General features: G+C 31.6%; 1 protein-coding gene across 1 annotated transcript; it reads left to right on the top strand.

Annotated features, from left to right (window-relative positions):
* Nucleotides 1–1,542: 1,542 nt before the first annotated feature.
* On the top strand, nt 1,543–15,520 carry LOC132734875 (uncharacterized). The gene is made up of 6 exons (XM_060721734.1): nt 1,543–1,715; nt 5,294–6,104; nt 7,248–7,406; nt 8,304–8,778; nt 11,990–15,226; nt 15,447–15,520. The coding sequence occupies exons 2-6, from the start codon at nt 5,532–5,534 to the stop codon at nt 15,518–15,520; spliced, it is 4,518 nt and encodes a 1,505-aa protein (XP_060577717.1). The 5' UTR covers nt 1,543–1,715; nt 5,294–5,531.
* The last annotated feature ends 1,167 nt before the right edge of the window (nt 15,521–16,687 follow it).

Genomic DNA, 16,687 nt, shown 5'->3' with positions numbered 1-16,687 from the left:
CAACTACCCAACATGATCAACACTATAAATATAATCAGTTAATCCTTAAACAGACTCTTGAAAAGTAATTGTGGATGTCTATGCCAACAATATAAAACCATGTCTGAAAGTGGACTAAAATCCCTTTGCTACCTCGCACATTTCTAGGAAATATAAGAATTTACTAATCTACATAAGATAAATGCTTATTTTTCACTTTCAGTAGAATAAAGTATTAACTAGTAGTGCGTTACAAAGACTAGCATTTTCTGGATCTGGAAGAAAATGAACAAATAATAAGATAAAGAAAAATGTAACCACTATTAAATAAAATTAATATAATAATATAAAATATAAAAAATACTTCTGATATTGTAAATTAAAATCTAAATTAAAGTATGTGATAAAGAAAACAAATAGAAATGTTCAATAATGTACGATGACGATTATAGTACGAATAATCGTCGTCAATTAAAAATTTGTATGAAAATGATGTAAAGATTTCATAAAATTAAAGTAAGATATTTGAAAATTCGACACTGTACAATTAGAGTCTTGTCTTCTCCTAGCTAACGAACTGTTTCTGATTATGTTGACACGCATATCCGAGGCCTGTCAAGAGGGTAACATTACCTAAATTGTTCACAGTTTAGTACCATGTGTCTAGATAGACACGTGACGTGTCTACGTGACGTCGATTTAATTCCATTTAAAGATCCTGTAACTCAATTTGTTTATGGGTTTTATATCATAAATATGATGCTCAAATGAAGAATATATTGTAAGTTCCAAAAAGCATTATTTGTAAAGATATTACATTTCATGTTTATTAAGGGAGGTAATTACAAATTGATTCTAGTTTTGCTACATTGATATATTTTTATTACCTGTCAGGGGACATCTCAAAAACTGTAGAATAGTTTAAGCTGAATGTATTACGTGTAGAATCTTTTCAGAACTGAACCATTTTTTTTTTAATTTTGTTTGGTCTGGTGACATTTGAGATTTTAGATTTATTCAATACTGGTCATGGTTCATAAGAATATATGGCATAAAATACAAAATTGTGAACATGTAACAACCGGAACACAGAACAATATACATAAAATATACATAAAAACAGGAGAATGAGAGACAATTATATTGTACCCTTAAAATAAAATAAAGATATGACTACATTATCAATAATAACCGGAATTTATGCTTCAATAACAAAATTTCTAGGAGACTAATGATACAACATTATACTTATATATTATTTGTATGTTGTAATTATTTCTTTACAAAATAAGGTTTTTTAAATGTGACTTGTTTTTACTATTCATAAGATCTTCAAATTTCAATGCATTAGTATTGCCATTAGGATACCTATAATTATATGGTTTAATAAAGTTACGTCTACTATTAACAAAAAGTGAACAATAAAAGAGATATTGAAATTCATCTCCCTGTTTGTTAAATTTCAAGAGTTTGAGCGGTCTTTGTAGTATTTATTGGTCTTTGTCGGTCTTTGTCAATCTTTGCAGTATTTGGTTTTCAATCTGGTTCCCAGAGCGCAGGGGACCAGTCTACTTGGTTTTTGGAAAAAATTGGATTGAAAACGAAAGTAAAATTATTTTTGTATGATATTTTAATCCATACCATGATCAAATAATCTCTGATTGTTATAATATTAACTCCTAAATTTTATAGCTACTCCTTGACACAGCAACATTTGTGAAATATTTTGGAACAAGGTTGGTATTCATGAAAACTCAAACACTTTTTTGTATTCGTCACCAAATTAATTCGTACTTAATAAATATATTATGCATAGAAGCAAGTAAATATCAATGTTCAGTCATATTATGGTGATTGTAAAACAATAACTCGTGGCAAATTAAACAGATTCATATGTAAAACAAAACACATAACATTACATTAAGTTGAAAATATGTATAGTTTTTCACATGAAAACGGACTGGCACCGTTACTAGGACACATGGAAGTTGTATCAAGAAAAACAATCAGAAACTTTATAAAATATAAGTCATATTTGCATAATTTGGTATCTTCAATCCGCCACGGATATGACTTTTCATTAGAATATGCAACGTATATAAGTTCCGCCAAGGATATGACTTTTAGAACATGCAACGAATATAACTTGTAACTTTTTCATTTATGGGCATAATTTAACGATTTTTTGCATGTATTATTATTTTAACTTTACAAATTATGTGACAAAAAATACCAAAAAATAAATAAAAAAATAAAGTCATATTCCGTATCTTCAATCCGCCACGGATATGATTTTATACAGAGCATGCAATATAATATATGTAACTTAAAAGTCATATTCGGTATCTTCTTTCCGCTACGAATATGACTTTTATTTAGAACATACAACGAATATAACATGTAACATTTTTATTTATGTATCAAATTTAACCATTTTTGGCACTTAATTTCATTTTATTATTATAAAATATCATATGAAGAAAAAAACTTTATGAACTATAACTTATAAGTCATATTCGGTATCTTCTGTCCTTCACGGGTCAAGGGAAATATTAACTAACACTGGATCACCTGCGTCATCCTTCACGGGTCAAGGGAAATATTAACTAACACTGGATCACCTGCGTCATCCTATCAATTATCGATCCATTATTAAACTTGAATGAAATTTTGAAATGATTAATCATTTGTTGTATCTCCGTCTTTTTGCAATTAAGTACGTTTGTTTAAAAGCAAAAATTAAGGGGAATCGGATACATTTGAAACCACATTGCTTAACTAAATTATCATTTGCAGTTGCTGCTACAATTTTGTTGATGTATAACAAATTTTGAAGGCAGAATGAAAGTTGCCCTTATGCTTAATTTAAGTTTGATTACAAACTTTTATAGATCTTATTTAGGATTTTTATGTTCCAAATAAATTTATCAAATCTTACTCTAAGTTGCTTAAAATAGGAGGCACTAGTCATATTATGATAGTTAATAAATTCGTAAGGTAACTTGAAATAGCTCAGTGAGATTTGGCAAATATTTTCTTGCAATTTTGTTGACATAGTCTTAGAAAAGCAAAATGCATGTGAATGCAAAATGGTACCTTCATAAAATGAGTTAGATAATCTGAAATAAGTCTTAGGAGATGCATTAAAGATCATGACAGTGCAGAATAAACAAATTGTAACATTTCTGTGTAATTTCCATGTGTGTTCCTGTGACGTCATCACACGTAACTTTTCTACTTTTAGAATTGCCCATGACTCTTGGTAAAAAAAGCATACATGTACATGACTACGCCCAATTATTTATGTAAATAATTTTTTTTCACTCAAATCGTTTTTAAAATATCTTACTTTCAATAACACAACAAAGGAAAGTTGTTTTTTTTAAAAATTTCATCCGTATATATGCTCTAAATGTAGTAAAGGTGTACTGTCTTCACCCCCTCGACATCGATGTCTACCTGGTGGATGTTGAAGGTAGAAAGGTTCGCCAGTGGAACTACCACCAGGCCTTATTTTACCTTCCAGATCTTTGTTAATTGTCAACCAATTTTCAATCTACGCAGAAATATTTTTTCTTTCGAAAAATGTATAATATTAGACCAGTTGGTATGACAAAAGATAGAATTTTAAAGCGAAAATGCACTTTTTGTCTAGGTCGGACATCACTTGACCGAGCCGAAAGAAGACAATTTTGAACATAAATCAATCTTATTCTCAATAACAAACTATAATATCATGCAGTGCATGCAAACAGTTGAAACAGAAAAGGCAGCTATAATACAATCGCTTACCGATGCATTTTTAGAAGTTATTTGCACTTACTTTTTAAATTTCCCTACATTACATGTGTACAAATCGTGACCCGGATATACCTGATGCGTACCGGTTTCGCTATAGTTAAGATTGAGCAAAGCTGGGTAACAGCGTGAATATCCGGGTCAGGATTTGTATACATGTACATGTTAAAACTTATAAAATCTTCTTTTAAAAAAAACTCTTAAAGCTAGAACTTAGATATTTAGCATAAAACATCTTCTAATGGGTGTATACTAAGTTTGTTCAAATAAAAGCCCTGAAGTTAAACTTGTCCCAGTTCAAGGTGGGGGGGGGGGGTGGATGTCATTGATTTACCTTGTATGTCTAAAGTAAAAACTTAAAAATCCCAAAGAGCTAGAGATTAGATATTTAGCATGAAACAATTTCTAGCGAGTGTCTACCAAGTTTGTTCAAATAAAAGCCTTGGGGTCAAAGTTGGCCCCAAGCCAGGGGGTCATTGATTTTCTTTATATATATATATATTATAAGTAAAAACTAATGTTATTACACATGCACTATTTCAGATACAAATTTATATGAACTATGTGATATCAGTAAAATTTTCAGATTCAGTGTCTATTCTAGGAGGGGGGATGGGGGGATTCACTCCTATTTTTGAGAATTCCCCCCTATTTTTTCAAAGGCAGGGGGAAAATTTTACATAGAGAAAGAAGAAAAAATCAACAAATGTAATAGATTCTCACTTTTCGATAAAAATCCCCCCCTGTTTTTCAAATCATAGAATAAACACTGCAGATTTTATATTTGCTTTTGTTTAAAGTTTACACAATATTACTTGTTACTTGCCATGGAGAGTTTCTATATATAGATGAGCGATTCTCCTTCACAATTTCTTTCATGATTAAATAAATGATTAACAATATCTACATTTTGAGAAAAATGTTTTTACAAACACTCCTTGCTGAATGGGAAAATATAGCACAGTAAATCAAAAGAGGGGAAAAGCTGAAAACTGCAAACCATAGCAATATATTTAAATTAAATTTCCATTTAAAATTTCGAAATTTCAGTAACCAGTTTTACTGCAGTTACAGAACTTTTTCTGTGTTAGGGGAAAACAGGATTCCATTTTAGGGGAAAATATCGCAATATTTGGTTCAAGGAAACAGCCTGTTCGCAAGGCTGTAAAAATATGTCACTGTAGACTGGTAAATTGGAAAACCTTATTGAAACTTATTTTCTGAAATTAAATAGCACTAAATTTGAGAAGGTTTGCATGTACTGTTACGCTTCAATTTGTAATCCTTGGAAGATCCTGAATGATTATGACCTAACACCTTCCTTTGCATTGAAAAATATCAAATGTATGACCTTTTCTTGACTAGTTAAAAACTATTATTGCTCTTTAAACAACATTTTTAAGTTAAATGTTTCAATCCATGGTATTAAATGGACATTTACTTGTTTGTAAATAACTTTATTTCATAATTTTGTTTTCTTAAATCAGATAGAAATATCATTCATTTCTAATTTTAGGTGACCAGTTTACAATGGAAGAATATTACGAATCAAATTGTGATGTATGACTGTTAAGAAGATGTGGTGGATATTATTTTATGTGTCTTAAACCTTAAGGAGAGAATTCCCAGTGCCTTTATCCTTAACAGTTAACACTGTTTTTTATTTATGACTACTACAAGAATTATGGTTACATTATAATACTATTATTTGTGATATGGATTAAATTCACTGAGGAAATAAACAATTCATAGGTATGGCTTCAGTGTCTTTGTCAAAAAAACTGTCTAACTCGAGATACAATAACTGGGTAAAGGCTAGTTTAGCAGTCTTGATAACAAAAGAAGGTATTGAACCTTTTGCTGCAGATGAAATTGAACAGTTCCAGCAGAAATGTTTAACAGATATATGTAACAACCAGGGTCTTCCATCTGGAACAATTTGTACAAATTGTTGCACAGAAAATGTAGTCAAGTGTCCTACAAACAAAATTTGTAACATTAAGCAAAGACAATGCAGTTATCATAAAGATTCTGCAACTACTTTTCTTCTTGCTGGTTGTCCCAACAAGATCTGTCACAATTTCAAAACTGAAATTCAGAATGCCCATAGATACAATGGCCCATCCTACAAAAACACTGATGCTACTCAGTGGTGCAGTAAATCCTGGGAGGTCGCTAAGTGCTTCATGCCCCCAGATGGGTATAAAGATGTTGTGTCTGCATCAGAAACAGATTTTAATGGAGTTAACAGTGTCATCATAAACTGCAAATGTTTTCAGACAAAAGTTACAGATGATCTTAGTAAGAATGGAAACATTTTTGACAAGGTAAGGCAAATTTTACTTGTTTTCTTTTTCTTCTTCTGTCATTTAAATCACCTTGCATAAAATGAAAAGTGAGCTATTAGGAAAATCATAACATATGATGTAGGCTGGTTGACATTTTCCCGAAAAATGACATACTGATTGTTAAAGTTAAATTATTCAAATTTGCAAAAATGGTTATATTACTTTGAAAGTAATGTACAGACTTGATATATATTTAGACAACATAATCTCATGTGTTAAATAGTTTAAGTATGACCTTGATACATAAAATGAGCAGGACAATCAAACTCTGAAGTATTTGAATTTAGCTTAAAATGCTATTCTTCATTTTTTCATGGACAAATAAATCATTCATACTTGGACAAAGCATCACTGACACAACATGCTAATTGAATAAATTATGACCTTTACGTTTAAACCTGACTGTCATGTGTCATTTTCAATTAAAATTAAAGCACTGATTTAATTATGAAGATAATTGCAGAACAAGGGATGACTAAATTTTACTGAGACTGCTCAAGTTTTACTATTTCCTTATGCGACCATTACTGGTGTTTCATAAACTATCCAGAGCAATTAATGATTTTGATAAAACATGTATAGTGAAAGATAATCACTGTGGTCCAGTGTGAGGGTGGTTGGTCAATTAAAAGAAAAGAGAACATTTGAAGATCGTTCAGCACAACATTATTGTTGTGAGTGCATGTTTTTTGGTTCTTTTAGTTCTTTACAATTTGGAGTTTTTCTAGTCAGGTGGTTCTCGTATTCCTCACTTGGATACTGTTGAATCATCCTTAGAATATGTTGCCTGCTTCTGATAACTTTGTCTCAGCTTATCTATGATAAGCAGACTTTGTAACCTCTGTTCCCCTTTCAAAATTCCATTTTATTCAGTAACACCCATTGTTGTCTTGCATTTTTTTTACTTTGGGACCATATGCTGTTATTCATGGAATCACATTGAAGATTTCATGATGACCACCATATAAACATATCTGCAATTTTTCAAAACTAAAAATGTTACCAGTTTATGTTAAATGTTTAATTCTTCTTAAGCCAGTGCTAGGGGACGTGGATGCCTGGACGGTAACTTGCACTACGCCCCTAATATAGGACCTGTATGTCTTGATTCTATATTCACAGGGTAGAGAGATTGGTAAAGCTGTTCGACACGCCCCTATTCTGGAAGTGGTGGATAATGATTTGAAGCAATATTTCATTGACCTTGATAACCTTCTGTCAGATACTGGACACTTGATTTCTGATAATAATGCAATGTTAGCACGGAAAAGATTATCTGAGGTTTGTAAAACTTACTTTTGTTTTCAGTAACATAGATAAGAACAAGTTAGAAGTCACTACATAATCAGTACAAAGTTTATGTTTCGTTTTGTGTATGATGAAATACGTGTACATGCACTTTCTGATTGAAGGTTGATTTATATAAGGATAATCTGATTTATAATATTTCTCACTTGCAAAATAATAATGTTTCTTTATAAACTGGCATGTGCAATAAAACATGTCAGTTAAAACACCTGACTTAAGTATGGAGAGGAATTATCGTCTTATATTTTCTGTTGAGTGAATAATTTTGTGTTGTTTCAACTAAGTGTTTCAGTAATTTAACTAGTTTTATCTTTAAAAAAGTGCATCATTCACATGCATCACTGTTAAGCATTATTCAAAACAGTGTCCCGAGATGTATTTTTCAAGCTTTAGTGTTTTCAGTAAAAACAGAAGATTGGGAAACTGTCATTTGAATATAGAGAGCGGACTTGTATATGATATGTTTCGAGGAGTTTGCTTATGTTTATACATTTTATCTTTGTGAAATTTCATTTTCCACCTTATTTCCTTTGATTTGACAATATTATGAAACAAATTATCTAAAAATAACATATTTAACCTTTAGAAAAGCTACTGTAATGATTCATATGCTTAATATTAAATAGTTTTTAAAATTTAGTCATGATAGATATATTTTTTCTTTGATTATAGCAACTTATGAATGTTAATTTACTTTGAAAATGTTTGAAGGAGACAATCACTTTCATATACAGAACATTCTTTTAAAAAACATAAACTTAAGTGAAATGAAACTTTGTCTTAAAATGCTAGATTATGATATAGGCTACCTGTGGGTGAATTTCAATTGCCAAATAAGAATAATAATATATTCTTAATTTTTCATTTTAGTTACAGAATGATACATTGCTCATTGGTAAAGATGATGTGCGGAAAGTGCTTGATGATGTTGCAAAGGTAGCACATGATAACATTAAGACACAAGGTGATGAATTTAAAAAAGAAGCAGAAAAAAGAAAACTGGAGCTTATAGAAACAACTCAAAAATCTTTAGAAACATTGAAAAATAAAGAAAAAATTACACTAGCTGAAATTGATAAGGTTTTAAAATCTGCTATTGATGAACTTGAGAAGCAAACAAAAGTTTCTCTCAAAAGAATAAAAAAGGCAACTGATAAAGGAGTGAAAAAACTGAAAACTGAAACTGAGCAAGGTGTAAGTTTGATACATGAAGGTACGTGCAAGATTTTAAAGGAATCTGAGGCTGCCGTTGACCAAGTCAAACAAGCAGCTAATGAAGAGTTGAAAAAAGTTTCAGCAGCAAATAAAGAGAAAGAAGAAGAAGAATATATAACAGCAAAGAATTGTGAGTATAAACATTTGTTTCACACCATACAAAGGTAAAAATATAACCAATTAAATTCCAGTGTGATCCCAATGTAATTCATAATCGGATCTGGTCAATTTAGACTCATTTTTTCAAGTCAGAAATCAACATGATACTGCATTCTATCTACATGTACCTTCTGGCTTCATTTTCTGTATCCATTTTGCATGTCAAAAACAAATTAATTTTGTACTTGGCGTTAAGACAAGTCATCTCTTTTACATATTTGAGACAATTTTTGAAAGTCTTGTAATCAGCTGTATTCATATTTTACTCTAATAAAGTAATAAGGGGGAGGGGTGGAGGCATAAAGAGTAAGCTGGTCGGTTGGCTGCAGGGCCGGCAAAATCTGATTTTGACTTACTTGTCCGTTTTTATGTGAAGCATTGTTTAACTTGTCTGTATGATTGTTTGAAAATCTTTACTTGTCCGTACAGGCTGTGGGACAACCTGGGTAATACAGACAATTGATTTTGCCGGCCCTGACTGGCCTGTCAACTTTATGGTCTCTGGATGATAACTCTCCATTGAGTCAATAGATTGTTCTCTTATTTTGATAAAACATGTAACATGAACTATTGGTTGAGTTTAAATTTTGCTGCAGATCATTAAGTTTTGACCTAGTAAAGGAGGCAGGTGGGTGTATGAAAGCTCTAGAGTACTTTTAGTGTAAAACAGAAACACTAGATTTGGATTTTTTCCCAAAATCGATGAAGTGATTTAAAAGGTTAATGACTGAGCACAAAGTTCTAAGAGGCAAGCATTTATGATTGCACAATGCTTTTCATCATTATCCACAACTGCTTTAAACAGCATACCTTTCTTAACCGTGTGGTAGATTTTGACGAAACTTCATCAGAATGGTCTTTTATTGGTCCTCTTTTTTTAATAGTTGCAGTCTGATGCACAAGTAGGTGACTGGTCACAGGAGCTTAAATTATTACACTTAAATTTATATTTAAATTTAAAACTGAAGTATTAAAAAATACAAATGAATTAAACTACAATGTAAAATATTTTAAGCTTAAAAAGCTTTGGCATGTATCATCATCTCGACAAATGTTTTATAAAATCATACTCCTGAGATAAAAAATGTCCCCACCCCAAGGACCTTCACATCTTAAAATAAAGACCTGGTCAACATGATTTTGAGCCTAGAAAACATATTTAAAGCATTTTGCTGTACTACGAGACGATGAACTAAAATATTTGGCATACAGCATTACTTAAATGACATGTTGTTATATTTTTCTGGTCCTTAGGGATCATTGATGCCAGCACTATTAAGTGTTGAGAATTGAGTACCGCTCAAGCCGGTGATAGGGGGCGTGAGGGATGTTGCACTAATTCATTATCCCTCATGTACAGACTCAATCAAAATCGAGTCTGCAATTTTCATGTTATTTTGTTGTGATTAATACTTCCGAGGGATCACTTTGTTTCCAGATTTTTTGTTGAAAAGTTTATAATCATGTCCCTTTGATTCATTTTGTTAACATAAAATTACAAAGTTAAATTATGTCCTAAAAACCTTCTCTAAAATTACAAACACAAGGCTCCTTTTGTTAATATACTTTGCTAAACATGTAGCCATGATATTTCATGTTGCCTTGCCATGTGGCCTCTACAAAAGTTATATAAATCTTGTCCTTCAGAGTTATAATGGCTCCTCCCTGGGGTCAGTTTGTTTCCATACACAGTATTAGTTGAGAAAAAAACTGACAGCTTTCGGACCGAGGGTTTCATCCGGTTTTCTCAGCAGTCCAGTTTTCTAAATGTCCCCTTCAGGATCATATGTACCAACCAATGACCTACCAGGATGCCTGTACATTTGCATTTTAAGATCATATTTATGTTGCTAAATGAAGAAATGATGAAATACAAAATAACATGTTTTATTTATTTTTGTCACATTATTGTGTCTAAATAAAATAAAAGTTTTGGATTTAAAACGTACAGCAGTAACCTCATAATGATAAAGTATGATTATATCCGCATATTGTTTACATTTGGGTAATGATTTAACAAACAAACTTTAAAAATGAACACGTCAAAGATCACATGTTATTTTATTTCTTAAAACAAAAACCTGTATATTTACAATATTACACATGTCTTTTATTAGTTTATCTTTGTCACTTGTAGACAGCTCTGGTCAAATTCTTTTCTTTTTTTTGGGGGGGGGGGATGAAATAGAACTTGGCGCCGATAAATGTCTTTCCTGTGTTATCTGTGTTTTTTTTATATATAATATACATTAAAGCAACGCAGTATAAAAATTCTCTATTTTATTATTTTATACTGATTTTACCCTAACAATTCCTTGTGCATTTTTGACATTAATATAAAAAACGGTAACATCTATGCTATACAATATTTATCAAACTGTGAAAAGAGACATAATAAACAAATCAGACAATCATTTGATCCATTACCACTCATGCAGTTAGCATTTTAGACACAACCACTTGACAAGGGACAAGTTTATTCACACCTTCGCTGTCCAGTCAGGGTAATTATTTATATAAATGACTTCATAGTCCCCTATCAACCGTCTTATTTTCGGTTTTTACAGATTCCGGTATTGTCGATGTTTAAAGCAATAGTTTAATGAAGGGAAAATCTTGGACTAATTTAATTGTTTGGTATTAAGAGAGTTCCGTTATTCTCAGCATCTGGTTTTCTCTACTTTCACAGTATCTATTAACCATGTCTTAAAAAAACCTCTGCTACATATACATATAGCATCACCTAGATGTCCTCTACAAAAGTAATGCTAAAACACGCTCCTTTGGGTAGATGTTGGCCCAGCCCTGGTATGGACTTATATAGGAAAACACGTTACAAGTGAACTAAAATGCCTACAGCTTAGATATTTAAATTTGAAATTACCTAGTGGGCCTCTTAAACAAATTGTTAATCACACCCCTGGTTTTAAAAATTACCTGTCCCGGGTCACTTGGATTCTTCTTGTATAGGGAAATGACAGTGAAAAATATCTTACATTGATACTACAATGTAGCACAGCTATAAAATGTTGTAAATTACTCTGTTTGAAATGACAACTTATGTATAATCCTTTCTAACCACATGATAATATATTTCTGTGTAACAAAGAATTGGGTCATGCTATTACAAAATTTAAAACAAGCTACTTCAGTTCTAATTATTTTCATATATTGATTTCCAGATTTGCAGTCTGATCTCATTGCATTCTACAGAGAAACTTGCAGTACAATAAACATCTGTCCTGGTTTAGATGAAGTTGATGCTTCTTTAAAAGATGTCTATATTCCGCCTTATCCTTTGTATTCAAAGGAAACAGACACATTGAAAAAAGTGGCTAAACAATCTACAGACAAGAAGGAAACACAAGAAGAAGGTACTCCTAATTATGTTAAGATGTTTCAGGAACAGGAGGAAACACCAGATGGAAAACCTGTGAATTCGCTACAAGAGATATTTTACAAACAATCAAAAGAGTGCAGTGATATATATTTGACAGCAGAACCTGGACTTGGTAAAACATCCTTTGTGAAGTGGCTTTCATTAAACTGGTGTCAGGCACGCGACCCTGTTAAAGAAGATGACCACTATTTTGACGAGGAAGAGGTAAATGAATTAGAAAAATTTGATTTTGTTTTTGTTATTTTTCTAAGGGAAATAAATGACAAGAATATGAGTGTAGATTCTATGATAAGAAATACTATATTCCCTGCTTTAGGTAGACAAAACAGCTATACAATTTCTATGATGGAGAGAGTGATGTGTGAAGAAAGATGTCTGATTGTTTTAGATGGTCTTGATGAATGGAATGTATCTGGTATACCTAAAAGGTCAATCCGACCGAGTTGTACATACATTACAACCTCAAGGCCATGGAAATATTGCTCAATTGCCCTCAATTCAAAACAAATTGATCAGCATGTATGTATTGAAAATGTCCAGAACTTTTGCAAGGATAAGCTCATTTTAAGCATAATGACCATGTTTAAGAAAAGACAACATTTGAGAAAAGATTTTTCAGACATCTCCAAAGCCTGTAAAAGATTTATTAAAGTACTAAAAGATAAAAAGGTTTCCCATTTTTATGGGACACCAGTCATTTTAGCACAGTTATTGTATTTATGGAATATGGAAAAAAGTATTGGAAAATCCCAGTTTGAGATTTACAGTGATGTGGTAGATGCTTTATTTAGCAGAGCTGAGGATAAAGTTGATCTTAGTAAATTAAAATACACAATATCTTCACAAATAAGTTACTTCAAATCATTACTTTGTGAGAAATACTATGATCTGATGATAAGACTGGGAAAATTGGCATTTAATATGTTATTTTTTGATGACAAGTTATCATCACTTGTGTTTGATGAAGAAGTTACTGAAAAATACCTCACAGTTGAGGACAGCAATATTCTAGCTTGTGAAATAGTAGACACCTGTTTAAAGACAGGTTTGCTGTCAAAACAACCAGTTTATGTAAAATCAAGAAGAAAGAAATATACTTATTCATTTCAACATAAAACTGTGCAAGAATACTTCGCTGCATTGTATATTCAGGAAGAGTATGGCACAAATCTTAAGAGTATGATAGTTAAAAAATGTAATAATGTTGAGACAATTCTAGAGATGGAAACTGTTTTCATGTTCCTGAGCGGAGTCAATCCAAGAATATCAGGTAGGGTATTTCAGTCATTACAGGGTACAATAAATGAAGATAAAACAATACAAGAGTATAGATGCAGGTTTTCATTTCTTGTGGATTTTAAAATTAGGGCAATTCAGAATATGAAAGTAAACTGTGCTATAGAGGGTAGAAACAATGGAAATGAAAAATTTCATCTATATCTAGAAGATGTCATCATTGATCAGTCAATTAAAGATGATGAATACTATGATGCATTGAAATTCCTTGTTCAACAGAATGCTTTGAACATGAAATCTTTGAACATGAAATCTGTAAATCTTTGGCACAATGAAAGAGCTAAAAATTTATGGAGAGATTTTGAAATACAAAACATGTCAAGTCTTTGTAGCTTAAATGTTGGTTTAAGTCAGTTTGATAAATGGACATACTCTCCTGATACATTCTCGTCTGATATAGTTAGACATATTTCTGAGTTAAATACAGAACGTCTTCAAACATTGTATGTTTCATCTGATTTACCTGAAACAGATGATTTGTTAGAGAAATTCCTATTGTTTGTCAAGAAGCAAATAAGTTTGAGGCAAATGTTCTTGAAATTCAGTACAAATAAGAAGCCTTCATTATTTGGAATGAATAGATATAAGTATTTTCCTCCAAAAAGTGTACCATTATTGCTGCTACAACTTAATGAACACTTACTGCAGCTTACACTGGAAAATGTACCTTTATCACAGCTACACTTAAATGAGCACTTACAGCAGCTAACATTAGAAAATGTACCTTTATCACAGCTACAGCTGAATGAACACTTACAGCAGCTAACACTAAAACATGTACCTTTATCAGAGCTACACTTAAATGAGCACTTACAGCAGCTAACATTAGAAAATGTACCTTTATCACAGCTACAGCTGAATGTACACTTACAGCACCTTACCCTGGAAAATGTACCTTTATCACAGCTACACTTAAATGAGCACTTACAGCAGCTAACATTAGAAAATGTACCTTTATCACAGCTACAGCTGAATGAACACTTACAGCAGCTAACACTAAAAAATGTACCTTTATCACAGCTACACTTAAATGAACACTTGCGGCACCTTACCTTGAAAAATGTACCTTTATCAAAGCTACACTTAAATGAACACTTGCGGCACCTTACCCTGAAAAATGTACCTTTATCACAGCTACACTTAAATGAACACTTGCGGCACCTTACTCTGAAAAATGTACCTTTATCACTGCTACAGCTGAATGAACACTTACAGCAGCTAACACTAAAACATGTACCTTTATCACAGCTACACTTAAATGAGCACTTACAGCAGCTAACATTAGAAAATGTACCTTTATCACAGCTACAGCTGAATGAACACTTACAGCACCTTACCCTGGAAAATGTACCTTTATCACAGCTACACTTAAATGAGCACTTACAGCAGCTAACATTAGAAAATGTACCTTTATCACAGCTACAGCTGAATGAACACTTACAGCAGCTAACACTAAAACATGTACCTTTATCACAGCTACACTTAAATGAGCACTTACAGCAGCTAACATTAGAAAATGAAAACATAAAGAAGAAAAAAGTTAATATACCTGCATCTCAGGAAAATGTTGAAAGAATCAACATTACAGGTTCTTTGAATTCTCTTTATGCATGTTTTATGGCATGGTTACCTGGTACTACAGTCACAGCAGTACTCAATTGTCTATCTGAAGAGTCAAAACTGAAGGAACTGTCATGCGAAAAAAATCTAGATTCTGTTGCATGTATTACTCTGTGTTCCACTCTACCAAAGCTCTGTCATGTACAAAAAATCACATTGGCATCAATGGATCTTTGTGAAAATTTCCTTGAACTTCCATGTACTGATGGTTTACAGTTGAACCTTGATGGAGTTACTCTGACAAATAAATCATTATACAAATTATTAAGTACCAAGCATACTCATAATGTAAAAAGTAGAATTCTGTTATGTTAATGTGAAAGATGATACTCTTGAATCTGAGCTACAGACATCAGAACAGGATGGTTCAATAACAACAGAGTCTTGTAGTTCCTAGTGGTAACAGAATTGACTTTGAATTTCAGATGTAGAAATTAGCAGCAAGTTATTTCTACAATTTATTAGATTAGTTAAGAAATGTTAAAAGCAAGAGTTGTTTTGCAGATAAAACCTAGTATTAAGTTCTTAGGTTATGGCAAATTTATGAATTACGGGGAGGGAATAGACTTTGCCAAATCTTTACCTTCTTTCATTGTTACAGAATATTCAAAATCTATATTTCCGTCAGTTGAAATTATTAAAAATGTTTAGGGTGCTAATGAGAATGATAAGATTTGATAATTGCCAATGTTTATGTATTGAGTGGTTTGAAAAATATCATGTTTTGAATTAAAAAAAAAAAACGGAATAAAACAGTTCTTGAACAAATATTGAATTGCAAATAAAAAATGGAAATAAAAGAATGTCAAATTTGAACAGAAGTGGGATAAATATTCTAAATCTATTAAAAATATTGAGTACATAGTTTTATTAATAGAAGAAATGATGGGTACTTGGCAAAGGAATCTTATGATAAAAAGACAGGGTCATTTCATGAAGTGAAATATGCACATTATAGAATCTGTTGCAATTACATGTATTTTCTTTTAACTATTCTTAATCAAGTAAGTTTTTGTTCAGTGTTTTAAAATCATTATAATTAACAAAGTAAGAACTTACCTTAGTATTACTGTTTCAAGATGGAAAACGCTATGTAATTGATAACATGAATATTTATATAGAGAAGAATACCGTTTGATAACATTAATATTTATATAGAGAAGAATACCGTTTATTCTCCGAACAAAAATGCCTCTGGGTGGGGTTGAGGGGGTTGGGCATTACATTTAAATCACTTTAAAGTATTGCAGTATTTGACGGGGTACTCTTATAAATTATTCCTTTGAAAAGGGAAAAAACATCAGGCCAAACTTTGAAAAAGTTTTCGTGATAAATACTAAAATGTGGCATGTCACTGAAATAAAGCAGGAAACTGGTCAAAGAAGAGAGTTTGAAAATAGGTAGGGTAGGTCTTCAAAACATTTTGAGTTTGAAACAAACCATTTATATTTGTAAAATTAGTTAGGTGAAAATGTTTTTATCAGTAGTTTTAGCCTATTTTTATTACTGTTCTTGCATATTTATCAAGGAGTTTCCTTGTTGAATATACTGGTATCTTTAATTT

Source organism: Ruditapes philippinarum, unplaced genomic scaffold (assembly GCF_026571515.1).
Source record: "Ruditapes philippinarum isolate M1 unplaced genomic scaffold, ASM2657151v2 ctg7901_1_1_1_1, whole genome shotgun sequence".
NCBI lineage: Eukaryota > Metazoa > Mollusca > Bivalvia > Venerida > Veneridae > Ruditapes > Ruditapes philippinarum.
Note: the sequence above shows the minus strand (reverse complement) of the source record. Positions and strands in the feature narration are given on the sequence as shown.